This window comes from Erpetoichthys calabaricus, chromosome 18 (assembly GCF_900747795.2).
Source record: "Erpetoichthys calabaricus chromosome 18, fErpCal1.3, whole genome shotgun sequence".
Lineage (NCBI taxonomy): Eukaryota > Metazoa > Chordata > Cladistia > Polypteriformes > Polypteridae > Erpetoichthys > Erpetoichthys calabaricus.
This window is the reverse complement of record NC_041411.2, coordinates 86,880,011-86,902,151: the sequence shown is the minus strand read 5'-3', so window position 1 is coordinate 86,902,151 and position 22,141 is coordinate 86,880,011. Positions and strand designations below refer to the sequence as shown.

The 22,141-nt window shown below is 39.9% G+C and overlaps 1 protein-coding gene across 2 annotated transcripts in view; it reads right to left on the bottom strand.

Moving 5' to 3' along the window:
• The window catches only part of plxnd1 (plexin D1), a 216,134-nt gene that overhangs the window by 109,662 nt on the left and 84,331 nt on the right, over positions 1-22,141 (bottom strand). For both annotated transcript variants that reach the window (XM_028824793.2, XM_028824794.2), the window contains exons 12-13: positions 20,729-20,886; positions 5,576-5,721 (exon numbers count right to left, since the gene is read on the bottom strand). In XM_028824793.2, the coding sequence (XP_028680626.2) occupies positions 5,576-5,721; positions 20,729-20,886 (304 nt within the window). The remainder of the gene's footprint in view (positions 1-5,575; positions 5,722-20,728; positions 20,887-22,141) is intronic.

Here is a 22,141-nt window from a genome sequence, read left to right as displayed (position 1 = left end):
TTTAATGGGAAATCCAACTTTTAGAGATGGTTGAGATTTTGCTTAGTTCCAACATGGCATCACCTTCCTTGTCATGTCATTTTCAGTCCTGCTTAATCCAGACCAGGGTCTGGGTGGGTGGTGGGCGTCTATTCCATCTAGCATAAGGCGCAAGGCAGGAACAAACCCTGAACAGGGCGCCAGTCCATCACATTGCACATGTGATGCAACCACATCCACACAGTGTTGCCAATTCACTTAAGCTGCATGTCTTTGGACAGTGTAAGGAAACCACTGGGGGAACCTTGGGCAGATACGGTGAGAACATGCAAACTGCAATGTGAACCCTGGTCTTCTTACTGCAAGGCAGCAGCTCACATTCCTTCTTCTACCTCACTTTCCTTGTTCCAAATTATTCCATCTTAACTTTCACAAAGAGTAACATTTTTTGGGAAGCCCCCCCTCTCCCCCTATTTTGACCAAATTCTTCTTATTGTTTAAATGACTTTTAGGTGCTAGCCCACTTTGCAAAAATATTTTTGTGAGGCGTAAATGTATCTCTCTTGCCATGTGATGCTTTCTCTTATGTCAATGTAGTCCTTCCTTCAGAGATGAGAGACATTTTACTGGAAAAATTTTAGTGAAAAAGTCAACATTTTACTCTGTCTATTAATGTTCATTTGTTAAAAAAGTATTCCATTATCTCCCAGATGGGCTTAAAGTGGAGAAGGACAAACAAACTGTAATTGCCTTTACCTCACTACTAGCATGTAGACTTATTTTGCTCAACTGGGAGAATCCCACCCCACCACTTTTGAGTCAATGGGTAACTGATGTACTATTCCATTTGAAATCAGAAAAAATCAAATTCTTACTTAGAGGATCTGGACAAAACGTTTTAAAAATATGGCAGGATCTAATCAATAACATTTAAGAATAAGCTTCAATTTCGGGGAAAGGGATACGCTTCCATTGTTGCTGCTTATAATAATAATTCTTTACATTTATATAGCGCTTTTCTCACTACTCAAAGCGCTCAGCAATTGCAGGTTAAGGGCCTTGTTGAAGGGCCCAACAGAGCAGAGTCCCTTTTTTGGCATTTACAGGATTCGAACCGGCAACCTTCCGATTGCCAGTGTAGATCCCTAGCCTCAGAGCCACCACTCTATTATAAAGAGTAGCTTTGGTTGTTGGCTCTCCTGTCTTTCTCTTTGGGGTTGAATTTTGCTTTGTTAAGTTTGACTCGATTGTATGGAATGTTATCTACTTTTAATTAAAATCAATAAAAAAATTTTTAAAAAGAAAAACTAGTTTATTATTATTATACCAGTAACGGCGCACTGCACAATAACGTGCAGTGAATACACTTGACTTGAGCATTCCTAGTTACTCTTTATGCTCTTTCTCTGTACATTTTGCATTCGTTTGCTCAGAGGTTGATGCGCTTGCTGCTTCCTGCGCAGCTCTTCTTTTCTCTACCCTAGCGGCTCACTTCTTCTCTTCTTTTGTTGGCATCTTTTCACATTAAAACTGATTAAGTCAGTGTTTGTGTTGCAATTAGTTAGTACGTTTTCCTTAATTTTTCACTTAAGCTGGCACTTAAGTCTTCAATCTGCCTCAAGAATGATGTAAGATATGAAGAGGTAGGGGAAGTGACGGCGAAGGTGGTAGGGATGAGAATGACACCCATACGCACGCACAGCACCGCCACTCTGCTGGCCGCTGCCGAGAGTTGATTCTACAATAAAATAAAATAAAAATAAAAAGAGGAATAACCTTGGAGGTCAATCATTACCCTGAAAGCAGATAGTAGATGTCACGTAGTATATGTGCACCAAGTTTCAGGTCAAAAGGTCAAACGGTTTGCGAGCTACAGGTGATTTAAAATCCTGGACAGACAAACGGACAGCCACGGTAGCGTATTATATAAGAAGACATGTCATGGATGCCTTTGTTCAAATGACTTACAAAGATCCAATCATCTTCATACACAGTGCATTTTTTTTTACAATTAAAACACAGTCAACGAAAGTGACTTGCTCAGGGTCAGAAATGTGGAGTCTAATCTGACAATTGTATAAAGTCCAGCAGCATTACCACTTCAAAAACATATCTGCCTATATCTGCATTCACATCAACAGCTACAAAACTAAACAGTTGTAAACATATCCAAGGGTCCAGTTTACAGGAGCAGAGGGCTACACGGTGGACTTACCATAAAAATCATTTCACTGGACAGGATTAGAGTACGATGACCTGAGAAAACATATGGTGCTACAGAATGTTTCAATGTTGTGTCAGTCGAATGTACAGTGCACGCCATAATGTTTGGGATGAGGACTCATTTTTCTTTGATTTACCCCTCTGCTCCTCAGTTTAAAATTACAAATTAAACAATTCAGGTGTGAATAAAGTGCACATTGCAGGCTTTATAATTTACGGAGATTTGCATACATTTCACTCACCATGTAGAAACACTTTTAGTTGGTCCCGTCATTTCAGGCCACTTTTCTAAAAACATATTATCACTTTGTTATTATAGGTTATTGAACGTAAATTGACAGGCAAAAATGGCAAATTTATCCATTTAAAATGAAATCTACAACACCCTAAAGTGTGCAGGATGTGAAGGGGTCTCAATACTTTTTGAATCCATTACATTAGGAAAGGAGAGTGAAAGTAAATCTTCTTCTGATCCACTGCTGGAGAACCAGAGTAAGGTTAACACGGGCTGCAAACTGGAGTCAGTCAGTTTCCGATCAAGCCCAGTACCACCCTGGAATCTTATACGGTCAAGCCGATGAAATAAATATTTTACTCGTATCAAGGGGAATGAATGCTTACTTGAGGCAGCAGTGGTCCTGGGAAAAGCTGAAGGAAAGCCATCAATATATGGAAATGATTATGCGGAAGGCAGAACAGAAATGTCTCCACTGATTCTCTTAGCCTTGTTCCTCTCATTAGCTTTCTTCTCAAGCCCCCCTCTCCTTGTGCTATTTCCTAGATTTCTCCACTCTGTATGAACACAAACTCAATCCAATGATAACAGATTACCTCTGTGGGCTACCTGAAAGCCCCACACATAAAAAGCTTTTTCAAAAACAGATACCCCTGCAGAGCAGATTAATGCTGTATCTGTATTTAAACATTCGGCCCCAAACTGATTTCAAGATTAGTGGCTGGAATGGCGTGTGATGAACCAGCTGTTCTGTGATTATAATCTGTAAGTTCATTTTTAAGTTCATTTTTAAGTAAATAGGGACGTGCAGGTGCAGCTGACAAAAATTATACATCATTGGTAAATAATTTTTTTTCTTAGTTGTGGTAATTAGCTAGCAATCTTTGGACAAGTTGTTGAGTTTCTAATGCTTTAAATTACTGTCTCATTATTTTAATTAGCCGACTCTAATTGGTACATTTTTCTCAAAACCGGGTGAACTGCTGATTTGAAGCTGTTCTTTTGACACACCGTGTGTTTAAATATACTGAATTGGTAAAAAATCTGAGAAATGCTGAAAACATTACAGAATCAGTGTGGCTTTTTACTTTTATGTACCTGGACGGGACATTGCTGATCTTAAATCAAGAGTCATTGTCTTCATAAAATGCAAAACAGCAATCGCTGAGAAAAATGGGCCTTTTTGTCCATTCATTTTCAGAATATGTGATTCCAAACAGTCACACACACACTAACTTTTAATAACCCAGCTAGGTATTCCCATTTAATTTAACCAAAAGTCTTTGTGTTGCTGGAAGAAACTGCAATGGCAAACAGAATACCATGCAAAGATCACGAAAACTCCACACAGAAGTGTGCAAATCTGCAGAAGCAGGCCACGATTCAAAATATCATATTTTCTCCCTTTAACACCTGACTGATAGAAGGCAGTATGTGATCCAAGTAAGTATCTACAGGCCTGCTGGCCCGTAGGAATGAAAAATTCAAAAAAGAGATCTCCTTAATATCTTTCTGGTTTCTCCTAGACAACAATGAGGCTGCTGTGTTCCTGGAAACACTCAAAGCTGCAGTACAAATTTTTTATTCTTTCCTTTCCAAATTGTTTATTTCAGTCTGAGACCAGAAAGAAATAAAATGGAGATCTTTTTCTTTTGTCTCATGCTTCTCAGGTTTTTCCCAGTATTCTCACAAGGGGTCTCCTCTTGAGTTTCGGCAGAGATCTCAGCAAAGTCACATAACGGCCTCAGAATTTCCAAACAGTGTCTTGACATTTTTTTTGTAAGTGTTTGCATTGTGTGCTCAGTAGTATAAAGCTGAAATGTATAGACAGTTGTTTGTGGTAATTAAACACTTTACTATGATTACAAAAATGTAATACAAAACTGAATAATAGTTGCTCTATTTTATATTGCTGTGCTCCAATTCCATCATACTCATTTGTCATAGATGGCCGGGGCCCTTGCCCAGATGGGACGCCTTTGCCTTTAAAGAACCGGGGGAGCGGGTGTGGACAAAGCATCACCTCCCCCGAAACGCTAGAGGGCAGCCCCCCTGGATGGTAGTGGTACCTCGGACTCCCACAGGGCTGCATGGGAATTGGAGTTCGTTACAGCCCTGTTGGGATCTGGGGGTGCCACTAGGGTGTGCTGCAACTATTCCTGAGCCTGTGTGGGTGGTTCTTCTGACACATCTGGAAGTGCTGCCGTTAGTAGGTCAACGAGCACCTGGAGCACTTCCGGGTGACTTATATAAGGGACCAGCGGACACTATTCCGGGAGCCAGAGCCAGGTGGTAGTGGACAAAGCTTGCCGGAGACAGAGAGAAGAGGAAAAAAATTATGGTGTGTTTGGTGCGTTGGGGACTGTGTTGTGTGCTCATGGGAACAGGGAATGAAAAATTCCACATGAGCAAAGAATAAATAAAGAACATTTGTGTTTCATCAATGCCTCCCGTGTCTGTCTGTGTCGGGTCAAGCGCTGGTATCACGCCATGGTTTATCACATCATTCTAGAAGACAAGGCATGCAGTGTGGTGTAGTGGTTAAGACTTAGGACTTCAAAGAGGTTTTGGGTTCAAATCCCACTACTGACACCACTGTGTGACCATGAGAAAGTCATTTCATCTGCCTGTGCTCCAATTTCAAATGCAAATTAAATGTAACCAATTGCACCTTAGACATTGGAAGTAGATCAAGGCATCAGTCCAATAATAAGTGAAAAATTTGAAAGCTGGAAAGATATTACCTCAGTTGTATCTCATATGTCCTTTTTGTCTAAAGCTATTTCTCCAAAGCAATTTTAGGAGAAACATCTGTGACAAAGTCGATTATTAAATAAACCATAAATGGGAATCTCTTTTAAGTCTCCTGAGCCAACAAGGATTGACCTTTGAGCAGTAAAATTTTCCTATGGGGGTGTTTTTTTTTTACACTTTATATATATATATATATATATACACAAAAGAAACCTTCACTTGATTTTTCACAAATACTCTCTAGTTTGATTATAATTCCGGATGTCTAACGAGCAGCCTTTGAAGCAGACAACAATTCATTTAACAACACACTTGGAAAAATGAAACATGCCAGTCATTTGGCTGGCTTTGATGGCCGGAGATTTTGCAAGAGCATTCACTCACTCTTCTGAAACAATGTATCTCTCGGGCAGCAGCTGGCATTTCACTTCTCCAATGACAACTGTGACATCACTGAATCTGCGACCAAGGTTCCTTCCTTGTATTGTCACCAGAGTTCCTCCTTCCAGTGGGCCATTTAAGGGCAGAATCTAGGGGGGATAAATGCAAACAGACATAAACAGCAAATGTAATCCATGAAATGATCACTACCTGCTTACATGCACAGAGGAATCAAAGGAACTATTAGTTTCATTAACGTAGTGACGTTCTTTTTAATTTCACTGCTGACTGTACTCCCTTGCAGACAGTATTGGGACATTTTATAGTACAGGGGGGTCTCTTCAACCTGTTCAAAAACTATTTTCTATTTACAAAACCTGGATTGAGTCTCCATATTAGGTTATGTTGTTTCGTTCAGTCTTATTTATGGGTTGATCAATGCATGTGGATTAACATAGCCCAGTGCCTGATTCACCACGGATTCTCTGAGCAAGGCATTAACTGCGTCTGTGATTTAATGGTAAAAAAAACAATTGTACAACAGGTTTATATTTGTAAAATTACTCCAAAATAAAATATAAATTAAAAAAAGCTTTAGGTTTAATGGACATGGTGTAGTATTGGAGTCAGTGCATTCATTTAAGTTCTGGTTAGCCCTGTTCAGCTCAGTGTAATTGGATGTTTCTGACTGCTTGCTCCTATTATTTTAACTGAATTCTTCCATATTAGATAATGTTTTGTAAACTCTGTGACAACATAATTGTACACACAGAAGCCATGGTCTAAAGTTCATAAAAAAGCATATGAAGAAGAAGTCACTTCGAAACAAGAGCAAAGAAACATTTTATTTTTCCACATAAGGTTTGCATGTTGGAACTGCTAAATTGACTAGGGTGGGAATTGCCGGGATAACACAATACAATATTATCATGAAACCTGGGACACAATACAATAATATTGTAACATTTTATGTATCAAAACATAATATATTTTATGATTCGATTTGGCCTCATATTACTGTTTAATTTTTCCTTTTCTTTGGCTCAATTGACGGTTGACATCATATCCCTGTAGGCAAAATTATGCCTTAACTATTAATAACAAATAACAAAATATTAATAACACGTAGTAACAAAATAAAAAACCTTTTGATGCAGTTCATACCATTTGAAATCATTTTTTTATATTTCCTCTTTAATAAGATGGTGAGAAAATATTTAGCCATTAAATAAAACAAATTACATAAATCAATATACCGTTTAAACTTAGCTCTGCATGACCAGCCATTAGGTTTGTAAGTCTGGCATCTAATAACTGACACCAAAACATTAAATGTTTAAAAATATATGGTTTGAATACATATGAATGTATATATAATTTTGGTGGCTAACAAACATGTTGCAGCATTGATCAGTGACATTTACCAAACTGGTTTTCACAGAGAATTTGCTGGGTTCACTGGTGAACTTGTTGGCCAAATTTTTCCCTGAAAATCTGCAGTGCAGCTGGCAGATTTTTTTTCCCAGCTTCCCATTATGCTTTGCAATATCACCGATCTGTGCTACCTGCCCAATTTACAGAGTGCTTGTGAAGAACTTTCGTGCCACATTTTCATTTGAAGGGTAGATTAGCTGACCTTAATAAGAATATTACAAAAATACTAATGTTCTGCATTGATTCATTGTATGTTGTGTCTTCACTGCAGGATTAGGCATTTTGTACTTCTCACTGTGTACAAACGCTACATGTTGTGGTGCAGAGTCTTATACTGTAGGTGCTAAATGATGTCTAGTGCCACACACATTGTTTAGCTGCTTTTCCAGGGTGACAACAGTCCATGTGAGACATAGAGCAAACTATAGATCTCTCAGCTCCACTTAGTTTATTTTTGTACAGCACCTTTCACTGACTACAAGTGCCATGACAAGCTTACAGGCAGACATACATGAAAACTGTACAAGTTACTAATTACATAATGAGTACACATAAAGACAAAGATTTGACAGGAAAGAAAGCATTTTGAAATGTATTAACATAAATGAAGCTCAGTAATATCTGTCAATTAATGAATCATTGTACTATGGGCAGTTGACAACGAAGGAGAAGGAAAGAAAAACTTCATTAAGTAGTTGGCATTGTTAAATGACCTACATATTTTCTACCAGAGATAGGAAGGCCAGAGTCACACTGACTGTGACAAACAGAAGAACTGAGCAGCTGTCATGGGCAATGGCACTGCAGGACCATGTTTTACATGGAGAGACCTAATCCAGGTCTTCAGAATCCTCAAAGGCATTGCAAAAAGATGATCCAGCAGAATCTTTCAGCTTAAGGGTCAATCACATACTTGAGGACACCAGTGAATTTCCCATTGGGATTAATAAAGTATCTATCTATCTATCTATCTATCTATTTAGGACTGAAGTCAGGAAGCACTTCTTTACATTAAGAGCTCTGGGAATCTGGAATAAACTCACAAGACATGTCTTTGAAGAGGAAACTTCGATAATCAGTTAAGAAGTATCTTAATGAGATTTTGGCACAGTTTAGCTCTTAAGGAAACAAATGAGCTTGATGGACTGAATGGTCTCCTCTCGTTTGTCAAAGTTGTAATGTTCTTATGTTCTAATAGGGCATCATTTGAAAAATGCGTCACTGTCTGCACTGGCTCTCCTTGTAAATGTGATTGTAAAGGGAGAAGTAGTAGTCATCAAGATGACTAGGCACCTAACCATGGTAGTCTATGTTTTTGAATTCAGCAATGGTGAGCAATTAATAGGAGGAATTGTGATAGATGCCTTGGATAGAGTTCTACATCTAAGATAAATTGGCATAGTTTGGTGATCCATGATGCAAGCCAAATCTAATGTTTATTTGCTGTAATGGCCTGTTGCACATCGCCCTTGAATTCGGTTAGTGTTGTTCTTCTGGGCCTCCTATGCTCTTCATAATTGTTACGAATGTCAATCCGTTAACCGTAACCATCAAAATTGTTCCTGTAGTCACACTGAACAGCTAAAATATGCCACAATAAGTCATGCTAATCACCTGACCCCTGATGCCTAGCCCAATGTGAGGGAATGCATTAATGTATGTCAGAATAGCGACATATAAATCTAATCATTTGATTATCTGGCCGTGTAGATTTCTCTTGCCAGTTTTCATATAAATTGGACCATTGCATCTAGGGACACGAATTTAACATACCAGTTGTCTTTATGGGGACCTACTTAAAGAATACCAAAGAAGGGTTTTTGAAAAAGCGATGGAATTTCAGTCTCTTTGTTTCCTCCTCCATTTTACAGAATGTATACAGGTTGCAAACAAACCTGTACGTGTATCTGTGTAGGACGTTTTAGAGATGCACGTCAACAAAGCACTATGTCTTTGAATCAAAATCATGATGGACAAATAAATTGGTTAGCTAAGCTAAATCTGAGTTAAAGTTCTTAACTGTTTTAGAGTACATATAATTATATTGAGTAGTGGCATCATTTTAGTTTCTCTCTGCCACAAATATCCACTAACATACCAGTTCAGTTTAACCTATAGCTACTCTTTCTTTTGATAAAAACTCTCGTGCCACTTTGTAGCAGTTATCTCCAAATTAGGTTTTTATCTCACTAAATATCACCTAGCTCTGTTTAAATTATGTCTGTTTGTGGCCCTGCATATCAGCAAGGCCCAATGGTTAGGTTCCAGATAGCTGAAGCTTAGGGGTAGGTGTGAAAATGAAAGTTCCAAATTAGGCTGCGAGAATCTCTATCCAGCTCCTGCTTACCAGAAAGTATTCACGGCTGCCCTGCCAGCCAGCCAGCCAGCCCCACCATATCTCCTAATTACTCTCCGTGATAAGGTAACAAAAGCAGAGCCTTGTTTTTCTATGCATTCTCAGTCGACTGTTTTCTAATTATGGGCCTTAAATGGGTGTAGTACCATCAAAAAACTGATTGTGATTTCCTCCTGATTGCACAATTCCTACACCCCCACACACACATTTTTTTGAGATCCTGTAAGCCTGAAGTTTTTCTAAAATTGGAAAACCAATATGCTCTGGCAGAATGCATTCAAAGTGTCTTACTATAGCAGACAATGCAAGCCTTAAGGCGGCAGGGGCGGGGAGTTCCAAATAAAAGCAGTGCTAACGGCACTTCAGCAGTGAGGGTTTCAGAGACAACACTAGCAGCATTTAAGAAACTTTGTGGCTCATGCAATGCGCTAATGGTGGTTCCATGCACAGTGGCAGTTATGACACAGTCTGGGCGCCAGGCAGACATGCCATTCTGTTTGACAGACTGCCATGAAATGTTAATGATGCTCATAAATTATTTTACTTGCTTTGCCATCTAATTAATTTGCACTTTGTTTAGTTATATAGGAAGCTGAAGATGTCAACTACCATTTACATTCTATGTTACATGAGGAGTTGAAGCCAAAAGGAGACAAAACACCTGGAGGGGTGTACAGCAAGATTCTGACCACAAGATCCAAACCTCCTGAAAGTTTTCAGGATGAATAAAATAGTGTAGGAGGCACAGTCTTTAGCTAAAAGGACCACAAAATCTAGAATACTTTATCTGTGAATTTTAGAAATACCCAATCAGTATCACCTCTTAAAGCATTGCTTTTAATAATTGTGATTGGTTGTAACCTAGTCTGTCTTATTACCTTTATCTTGGTGGTGTTCAGTGTCACTGCCATTTTGACCAAGTTTATTCTGCTGACTTTGTACCATTAAGAGACCTTAAAGGATATGTTTGTTCAAGTCAAAGCTATTTCTTTACAAACATGCTATATTATATATGCATTTGCCAAGCAGACTGTGTTGTAAAGTTAAGTCAGGTCAGGTCAGGTTGGGGAGCATGCACTGATATAGCACATTGCCGCACCCACCACACAATGAAACAGCTCGAGATCCTGGTTGGCAACCCCCAAGGAAGACACGCGGTTCAGTCCCACCATCCGGAAATGACCCTCTATCTGCCGCAGTCAGGTGTTACGTGGGCGTCCCCTTGGCCTGGTCCAGCCACTCAGGTCCCCAACAATGAGGATCTTACGAGCTGGATCAACCTCGGGGATACGCGGCACGTGGCCATAGTGCCACTGATGCTCCCTCACAATGCAAGTAATGTGCCTCATTCGGGACTCCATGAGCAACACAAAGTCAAACCAACGGTACCCAAGGATTTTCCGGAGAGACACAGTACCAAAGGAGTCTGAGTCTTTGTCTCTGGTCACTGAATAGCGTTCATGTCTTGCAACCATATATCAAGACAGGAAGCACCAGGACTCTAAAGACTTGGACCTTCGTCCTTTTGCATAGTTATCGGGAGCACCACACGCTCCTTTCCAGCGACCTCACGACCCCCCATGCTCTCCCCATCCGTCTACTATAGTTAAGTGCTTTCTATAAGCTAAAAAAAAATATATCTTGCCCAATCTGATGCTTTACAATGGAGGGTTTGTAACACAGAGGAAAAACCTACCAAATGCATCAATTTTTCAATCCAAGACAGCTGTCGAATATTGATCTGCGCCTTCTGTATTTCCACTGAATGTATGCAACAACAAAAGGGATGTGGAATTTCTCATTTTATCGCATGTTCCTGGTACTACTTTTCTCAAAGTAATGTGTTTTCAATTCACTTGTGTGAATTCTCATATAAATATGAAAGTAAATAAAAAAAAAACCAATCACGTGACATGAAAATTTTACTGTGATTGGTCTGTTTTGGAGTGAGGAGGGTTTAAAGGTTGTTGCACAGGAAGACTAAGTGCGGAGTTATCGTGTACAGCTGGTCATCTTTTAAAAAGGCCGAATCTCAAATTATTGGTGTATTTTTGTTCAAAAATGACATGCTTAAACTATTTTACAATATGTGTATAATTGCAAGATGTGGATCAATACTCAACAACTGTTTTGACTTGAAAAATGGACGTATTTGGTATGCTTTTAAGTTTTTCCTCCATAGATGAGATCATTTTTTTAAATTAATAGAAAGCAAATAACTTTAGAACACAATATAGCCTGAGAAATGCATATTTAGCATGTTTATAAAGAAATAACTTTGACTTGTAAAAATACCAAATTGATCCTTTAAATTTTTGCCATTTACAGACCCAATTTAATACATTTTTTGAATTCTACCAAAATATATTATTATTATTATTATTATTATTACTGTTATTATTATTCTTTTACATCACAGAACAGTGCCGAGAAAGAGGATCAACTGCCTGTTGTCTAAGGACAGCCACCTTCTTTTCTGCCTTCTCCTAATGTTCATAAATCCTGAAGCATTCCTTTCTCTGGAATCAATGTGGGCAGGAGGTTTGTTTTTTCACTTCTTCATTGCTAGCTTTCTTTAGCTTAATACATTCATATTTTGCCCTTTACTTATTTTATTAATATTTATGAGCTCCATATATGTAACAAGTCTAAGCTGGTCCCACATGAGTGAGAGGTGGTGCATGTGTAAATGAAGCCTGCTATTGCCTTTATTGGCTCTTTCTGTGATCTGTGGCTGCCAGGATGGTCTCAGTGCATGCATACTGCATACATACTGTATACACACATATGTATATGTGCAGTGGAATTATAAAGTATTCAGACCGCTTCGCTTTTTCACATTTTGCTATGCTGTATAGCCTTATGCTAAAATTCATTTTTCCCACATCAAACAACACTTAATACCCCAGAATGACAAAGTGAAAACAGGATCAAAGAAATTTTGCAAATGTATTAAAAATAAATTAACTGAAATATCACACTGAAAAGAGTATTGCGACCCTTTACTGTGACACTTGAAATTTGGCTCAGGTGCATCTCATTCTATTTATCACCATTTAAATATTTTTACACCTTGTTTGGTGTCCACCTGTGGTCAATTCAATTGTTTGAACATAACTATGAAATGCACTCACCTTGGGTCCACAGTTGACAACGTGTATCTGAACAAAAACCAAGCCGAAGGTCAAAGGAGTCAGCTTCAGAACATAGAGGCAGGATATGTGTTTATTTATTTTTTTGCCTGGTACTCAGTTTTTTCCATATACCAAAAAAAGGTGTAAGTTAGATTAATTGGTGATTATAAATTAACTTGGTGTGAGTGAGTGTCAGTGTGCTCAAGGGTGTGACACGTCATGGACAGGCATCCCATCTACAACTAGCCTGTCAATGCCTTGACCCCTGGGGCCTGCTATGACTCCATGCCACACTAGCACTTGAATTAAGCAGGTTCACTTGATAGATATAGTGCACTCACCAGTGCATTATAAAAATTAATTTATTTTTTCTTAGTACAATAAAACATAAAAAAATATCCACTTGTCTATATTGAATTCACAAAGTATTCCCGCCCCTTCACTTTTTTACTATTTGTTATGTTCCAGCCTTATGCTCAAATCATTTTTTTCCCTCATCTAGCACCACTCACTACCCCAAATTAACAAAACGAAAACAAGATATTATAAATTATTGTAAATTAACTAAAAATTATAAACTGAAATATCACATATGAGAATTGCACTTTAGAGCAGGTGCATCCCATTCTATTGATCAGTGTTGAGACGTCCCTACACCTTGTTTGGAGTCCACGTCTGGTGAAGTCAATTGATTGGACAGGATTAAGAAAGATACATACCAGTCTACAGAAGGTCCACAGTTGACATCGTGTATCAGAGCAACGCACATGCCATAAGGTCAAAGGAACTGTCTACAGAGCTTAGAGACAGGATTGTGTTGAGGCACAGATTTAGGGAATGCTACAAAAAGTCCTGCAGCTTTAAAGGTTTCCAAGAGCACAGTTGCTTTCATAATTCTTAAATAGAAGCAGTTTAGAACAACCACAACTCTACTAGAGCTGGTCACCTGGCCAAACTGAGCAATTGTGGGAGAAGGGTGTTGGTAGGAGAGGTGACCAAGAACTCCATAGTCAATCTGCCTGTGCTCCAGAGAACCTGTGTGGAGATGGCAGAAACTTCCTGGAGGCCAACCATCACTACAACACTTTCATGACCTGGGCTTTACGTCGAGTGACCAGACAGAAGTCTTTTGTAAGACTGTAAGTTTTTGAAAAACTCATGAAAGTCTGGTTGGAGATTGCAAAGGGCACCTAAAGAACTATTAGACTTTGAGAAACAAGATTCTCTGGTCTGATGAAACCAAAATTAATGTCATGTTTGGAACAAGCTGGGCACCACTCATCACCTGTGAAATACCATTCCAGTGATGAAACTTGGTGGTGGCAACAACATGCCGTAGAATTGTTTTTCATCAGCAGAGACAGAGAGACTAGATAAGGGTTCAGGGAATGCTGAATGGAGCAAAATGCAGGGCTATCCTGAAAAAATACCTGCTTTAGTGTGGTCTGGACCTCAGACCGGACCAAAGGTTCACCTTCCAAGAGGACAATGACCTTAAACACAAAACAAAGGCAACACAGGAGTAGCCTAGGGGGAGCTCTGTGAATGTTCTTCAGATGCCCAGTCAGAGCCTGAACTTGAACCCAATCAAACATTTCTGAAGAGCCCTGAAAATAACAGTCTACCAATGGTCTCCATCCAACCTGACAGAGCTTGAGAGGAACTACCGAGAAGAACGTTACAAAATCTCTGAATCCAGGTGTGCCCATGAAGACTCCAGACTATAATCACTACCAAAGGTGCTTCAACTAAATGCTAAGTGACGGGTCTGAATTCCCGTGCCAATGCAAGATTTCAGTTTTTTTTACTTTTAAAAAATTTGCAAACCTTTTAAAAATCCTGTTTTCGCTATGTCATTCTGGGGTATTGAGTATGTGCTCCATGTGGGAACAAAATTAATTTAAATGATTTTAATATAAGGCTGTAACATAACAAAATGTGAAAGAAGTGAAGGGGTCTGAACACCTTCTGAATGCAGTGTATATGCAGTGCCGGCACCACCATTAAGGTGAATTAGGCATTCACTTTAGGCGCAGATCATAATGGGGTGAAAATCCAAGCCGCATGGGTTAGCTACCGAACAGTCGGTTGGCACACTAATAAGATTGGCCTAGGGTGCAAAATAACCTAGCAAATGGCACTGGGTATATAGTAGGTATATACTGCAAGGTGTATTTATGTTTTATTATATTTTATTTTGCATTTCATTTTACCTATGCTGTACATGTAGTTTTCTTGAGTTTGTAAATTAAAGCGAGCAATAATCAAAATACATTAAACTCTGTTCCTGCTGCATATACCCCTGATGAATGTGGACATAGTTTGCTAATTGCTCCTCTAATAGTGAGCAGATATTTCTTAGATGGTTCACGTGGTCCTGAATAAGAACATTTGTTGAGTGCTTGATTTAAAACACATCGTGGAGTGCTTGCTTCTTTTCTACAGGGAGATTCACTCGAAAGAGGCCCCGAATATTTTGTAATAACTCTCGCTAGGAGGAAGCAATCTGAACAAAACAACGTGCAATGTGATCCTCAGTGTATGGAGCTATGAACAAGCCGGGATGCCCCTGCGTCAGAGTGATAAGGTAAGCGCCGGACAGCCGTCTTGATGTTTAACCTCCGTTTGCAACTTCTGGGTACATAACTGTCCTACCTCTTCACTTAGTCACTCGACTTCTCATCAGGATGGTGGTGTACAGTATTGAGCAGTGCGTCTTCACGGTGCGAACCTATTGGGTCACCATTTTGTTTAAGCGATGCCAGAATCAACTGGATGATCGTGAGTTAACGGGAGCAACATGTCACACATCAGCAAGGTGCACGGCAGAAACTGAGTCCTTCTTCGGCAACAGGGTAATTTCAAAGGGTCTTTGGCCACCACATTCGCCGGATCTGACACCACCAGACTTCTTCCATTAGGGCAGGGGTGTCGAACTCCAGTCTTGGAGGGCCGCAGTGGCTGCAGGTTTTCATTCTAACCATATTCTTAATTAGTGACCAATTTTTGCTGCTAATTACTTCTTTTAATTAACTTGACTCTGGCCTTTTAGTTGTTTCTTTTTCCTTAATTAGCAGCCAAACAATAATGAGACACAAAACAAGCCACCACATCACACAATATCTGAAAGTAAAGAAAGGTGATGGTCTCAGTAAGATTGATCTCACAACTCACCAAAACACTTTGACGATGTTCTTATAAAAAACAAAAAATCAACAGTTTTGGAAATGTCTGCTGTTGCAGAACGAGAGCAGCAACAAGCTGTGGAATTAAATAATGGGTTTAATTAACAGCAAGCATCCGCTTCTCATTAAGGAATTGGTTGGAGTTTGAAGCCCCAGTTTAAGCTGGTCATCTGTTGGCTCGTTTCACATCTCATTTCTGTTTGGCTGTCATGTAATGAGGAAACAAATCAATTCAGAGGAGTGACTCCTTCTAACATGGCTGTTAAAATAAAGGGGGAAAAAAGTGAATTAGCAGTGAAAACTGGTCACTGATTAGGAAAAGGGTTAGAATGAAAACCTGCAGCCACTGCACCCTCGGGTATGCTCAAAAGAAAAGTCTATCGGAACAAGCCTGACACTGTGGAAGATTTGAAGGAAGACATCCAACATACAATTGATGCTATTCCCCCCCCACCCCAAGACGCTTACTGATACGTTCAGAACATGGAGCACCGCGTCAATGTATCTGGCAAAAAACGGAAACCACTTCCAGCATCGCATGTAACGCAGTCGATTACACGTACGTCAAGGTATATAGTGTATTTTTGTGGTTCAGATTGCTTCATCCTAACGGGAGTTTCAGCAGAATATTCAGGGCCTCTTTCGAGTGAATTTCCCTGTATATCAGTATAGGAGGGAAAAGAGAATTTTAGACTGACTCATTCATAGGTTGTGGGTCTCGGAAAGGAAACTGGAGTATCCAGAGAAAGCAAAAAGGAGCATGTGAAACTGAAGTCAGGAACAGGGATTTAGTAAAGGTCATGCAACACATCACCATGGCAACCCAGAGATTATAGTCAGAGTTTGTGTAGAAAGGTGATCAGGATAACAGAACACTGTGTAACAAGCAGCATCCGTGACGCCGATTAGCATGCTGCTTATCAGAGATCAACAGGCTGTGTTACCATCTTTATTCAGCGTGCTTGTCAGCTTTGTTAGAGACATATCAACAGGATGTGAGCTGATTAAGGTTGCCTTTGCTTGAAGCAAAGCTGCAAGAAAACACACAGAAACATAAAATATGCTGAAAGTAACAGATAACATTCTCAAACCCAGTTCATTTTATACAGTGTCATGGTTTGGTTTGGGCTGGTGTCTGTCCCAGAAGCTCTGAATACAAGGTATGAACCAGCCTTGGAGTGGGTGCAGGTCCATCACGTGGCCACACACACACATACGGTACACAGGGCCAATTTAGAGTCGTCAGTTAATCTAACACACCTGTCCTTGGAGATGTGGGAAGAAAAGCACACTACCCTGACAAAAGTCCATATGGACACTGGCAGAATGTGCAAACTCCACATGGAAGGTTGCCAGGATGTGTGCGATTCAAACTCATTATGCTAATTCTGCGAAGTAGCTGCCCTGTGCTCAAACTGATATAAAGAATTGGACAGACAACTGTTGACAGGAAATGAGTTAGAGCTCAACTGAAGCCATTTAGAGAAGGACAGTAAAAATACAAAAAAGTAGGAAGACCGAACAGAAGATTTCAGAATGTTATGGCAGCACTTTTTGCAAGACATATTAACAATGCAACTCCCTGAAGAAACAGTCATATGATCATCCTGGTCAAAAAGCCTTTAAGCAATCGTTCATTCCATCAGTTTTGAGACCTCGCGTTTCCAATTACATGCTTGTGCGGAGCCAGCGTTTACACCAATAGAGCTGGCCTGACAGCAGCAGACACAGCGCCACTACCACTAACATGTCACAGCACAGACAGGCACATCGCCAGCTCAATTACTGGGCCCTTATCGTGTATGCACGCTATGAAAGACTGGCACAAAAATCGAAAAACTGTTTAAGAAAACATTCTGTTATTCTTCAATGGCGTCTAATATTTTTATTCCTATCTTTGGGAAACGTTTTTTTTTCTGTAAAGTAACTAAAACTACTGATAGATTTTCTCTGCACTCATTTTTTATTAATAGATTTTGTTTCAATATTGAAAGGTTTTTGAAAAAATGCCCAATACAGTAGTGCAATTAATCCATTTTCCTAACTCTCTTATCCAGGGCAGGTAAGCAGGGCAGCTGGAGCCTATCCCAGCAGTCCTAGGGTGCAAGGTAGGGACAACAATTGGACAGGACGTCAGTCCATCATAGTAATACAATATGTTTTGATGCTAAAACACAATGTTTTGTGTGGTATACCCTCAAGTAGGTGCCTAAAAAGGACCAGGCTCATTGAGCCACTAACTTATCCATCCATCTCCAGAGCCTTCCCCTGAGAAAGGTCATCGATCAGCTAGGGCCCACCCCAGCAAACATATAGCACAAGGCAGGAACAACACCTGAACATGATGGCAGTCCATTGCAGCAATACAATATTTCTTGATGAAAAAATACAATGTTTGATGCGGTAATTACCCTCAAATAGGCGCCTAAAAAGGACAAAATTATGCAGCAACGAACATATCCATCCATCTTCTGAACCATCTTTAGTCTGAGCAGGGTCATGGGGCAGTTGGAACCCAACCCCAGTAAACACAAGCACAAGGCTGTAACAATTCCTGGACAGGACGGCAGTCCATTGCAATAATAATGCACTTATTTAAGCTAAAACACTATCTCTTATGAGGTAATTACCTTTAAACAAGTACCTAAAAGGGCTCAAATTATGCAGCCACTAACTTATACATTACTTAATTATTAAAGGCAGGCATACATTTCCAATCCATCTGTACAGTGGGGGAAATAAGTATTTGATTCCCTGCTGATTTTGTAAGTTTGCTCATTTACAAAGAAATGAACAGTTTCTAATTTTTATGGTAGTTTAATTTTAATGGAGAGAGACAGAATATCAACCAAAAATCCTGAAAAAACACATTACATAAAAGTTATAAACTGATGTGCATATCATTGAGAGGAATAGGTATTTGATCCCCTACAACCCAGCCAGAAGTCTGGCTCCCAACGTGGCACACATATTACAATCAATCAATCAATCAATCAATTACAGATACTCCTGATCTCAATTCATTACGTGTATAAAGCACACCTGTCCACAGAATCAATGTCGTCCATTCCAGCCTTTCCACCACCATGGGCAACACCAAAGAGCTGTCAAAGGATGTCAGGGACAAGATTGTAGACCTGCACAAGGCTGGAACGGGCTACAAGACCTTTAGCAAGAAACCTAGTGAGAAAGTGACAACTGTTGGTGTGATTATTTGGAAATAGAAGAAATATAAAATGACCATCAATCGCCCTCGGCCTGGAGTTCCATGCAAGATCTTGCCTCATGGGGTGAGGATGATCATGAGAAAGGTAAGGGATCAGTACAAACCTACACGGGAAGAGCTTTGTTAATGATCTGAAAGCAGTTGGGACCACAGTCACCAAAGACACCATTGGTAACGCCCTACGCCGTAATGGATTGAAATCTTGCTGCGCCTGCAAGGTCTCCCTGCTCAAGAAGGCACATGTATAGGCCTGGATGGTCACTGATAAACTTATCTGTAATTGATTGATTGATTGATTGATTGTAATCTGTGTGCCATGTGAGCACACTACCAATCTGTGGGAGTCAGAATTCTGGCTGGGTTGTAGACGATCAAATGCCTATTTCTCTCAATGATATGCAAATCCATTTATAACTTTTATGTAATGTATTTTTTCTGGATTTTTGGTTGATATTCTGTCTCTTGCCATTAAAATGAAAGTACCATAAAAATTAGAGACTGTTCATTTCTTTGTAAGTGACTTACAAATTCAGCAGGGTATCAAATACTTATTTCCCCCACTGTATATTTTGGTCAGGTAGTAAACTCCTTACCCAGAAAAATGAAGGTTCTAAGGAACTCCTTGTTATAATAATAAGGCGACTTTTCCAGAGATTTTCAGTCGAGGCCTTCATTTACTGTACATAGTCTTAGTCAGAGGCAGTCTTCGGGACATTCCTATGAATTTTGTTGTGACCCACACAGTGATTAACACCAATTAGTCCGTGACTTGCTCTCATGTCATTAGTTGTAGGGGTGTGATCTGTGCACATGAGAGGTGACAACCAAGAATGGAAGACGGTGCTTTGGACCTCATAAACAAAGGAGAAGGCCATCTGTCAGATGTCTTGTGAAAAAAGGCAGAGACTGAGTGTGAACTCGCAATACCCATTAACCCTGCCACCATAACAGAGGTAAGCATGTCTGTGCTGGAAGGTAGGCATGCAGTTGATAAATGTGACATGGTCAGAAGTTTTCAGTCATTTAAATTGATATGATTCAGCAGCTGCAATCGGCAAGTCTGACATACGCAGCGACTAGAAACTGTAATGTGACTGTGGCTTCAGGATTACGTTTCAGATTTTGTCGCTTGGATCTCTTGAATTTCGGTTACAACTTTTTTCTTTGTTTTTGTCTCTCGTTTATCTCCTGGTCCGTCCTTTTGCTCTCGTGGCAATATTTAGCACTAGGCAGAATAAATTGCAACAAAATATGCACCAGTGTGGTGTTCAGAATGTGTAGCTCATTAACACAACTTGAAACGTAAGGCAGAAAGATTTAGTTTAGCTCCTTCGGATTATGACCTTTAATTCCATATGTCCTTTAAAGATACCTGTATCTGCTTATGCAAGACGTACCACACTGCTCTAGCAAAGTGCTTTATAGTGCTGCCGACCAAACGACACCATATAAAATAAAGGATGACTTACTAACAACTTTCCCAAACACCTCTTCCCCAAATTTGTTAAAAGATATAAAGGGATCTGTGCTGCATAAAAGGATTATGTACTGAATTTTTTATTACAGAATATAAAATAAGCTTCTCTCCCAGGTGAATAGGAAATGTATTCAGAAGACAGACATCAAATATTTTCCCTTCACTTAATTCTTGACTGCATTGTACTGTAGTTCAGTCTTTATTTTATTTAATATTATGCAGTGTTTGAACTGCTTAAAATACGACTGCTCTCACTGCCTGTTCTTCTTCATAATTTTACAGGACAGAAATTGTTGGGAATGGCACATCTTATTATGAAGCATCGAGGGCATTTTCAGGCTCACCTTACGTATCTCCGGAGGCGAGCAAGTGTCTTGGATGGACTTGCAGTCGCTCCTTGGCCTGCAGCTGTTCTCACACCAGACGCAGTTGTGCTCGAGGTCTTGTCGCCCCCAACACTTGGAACAGTCTGAGCTGCCAGAAGCACAATTGTATATCTCCACTAGAAACAAAGGGAGCACAAGACAACATTGTACTCAGAGTGTCTTTAATGCTTTCTTACAATCCTTTTGGTCCATCCTTTTGGTCAGGATACAGCATGTACTGTACATGTTCCCCATCCCAGCAATTTAAAACAATATCTCTATGGGAGCAGGTGTATCTACTCAGTATGGCCTATCAATTCCTGCTCATCTAAAATATCAAAAAATCTTATCTCACAGGTCATCATCCACAGTTGTAGATCTTCCCTGGACAATTTCTAGTGCTGTAATACTCTTCTTCTAGTAATGACGACCAAACACCTGATGAATTGTCAAAAATGTGTTATATAGCTTAGATTGAAACCATTCTGTCATGTATACAAGTGTGCTGAAGTGTGTCCGGAGTCTGCAGTGTTCAGTGGAATATATCTTTAAGAATGAGGTCAGCTTAGACTTCATGAGTGTGTATGTGTGTGTGAGGTAAGAAAGGCGTGCAGCCATGGAGTGCTTAATGGGAGAACTGGCAGATTGAACGTTCATAGGTACAAGTGCAATCGGCACAGTCCATGGTTTGTTAGGGAAGCACCAACATTTGCAGGTCTGAGTAGGTCAGAAAGAGATCAGGAAAGGAAAATGAGAAAGAAAAACAAGGATGTGAGAGTCGAGTGGTCAGTCCAGCATGATGGGGAGGAAGTGAAGTTGTCAAGGATGTCCAGTGGTGCAGTGAGAGGAATGGCGCTACTGGGGTGGATTGAACCTTGTCAAGTGGTTGGCACTATGGAGATCATAGGCTCTTGACGGCTAAAGACGTAGACGGTAGAACAAGTAAGCCAGACTCGGTAAAGGAGGTGGTTAGGATGGAAGCCAGTTAGTTGACCACATCTGCCAGGGTCTCAGCACCACTGAGCAGACAAATGGGGGAGCACAACATGTGATTTTTCCCTTGGTTTTAGTCACTTGTTTACTGGATTTTTAACTTACTCACAATGGGCACAGTTGATTTAGTGGACTATTTTACTGATGAGTTGAAAGTACCCCACACTAATGTTTTGATAGCTTTGATTGACTTAAACGCACTTTACACTTTGCGTCAGTATGTTGCTATTGTGTTCTCACTTGCCTCAGTCCATCCTCAGTTAACACTATCAATGATCCGGGAGACTGGAGATGCACATGGCTACAGACACCTGGGCCATCACAACAGGGCAGAAAGCTATAAAATGTAGTATCAAATTAGGCCTTTTATTTGATACAGTGTACAGGGGGTCATGAGAC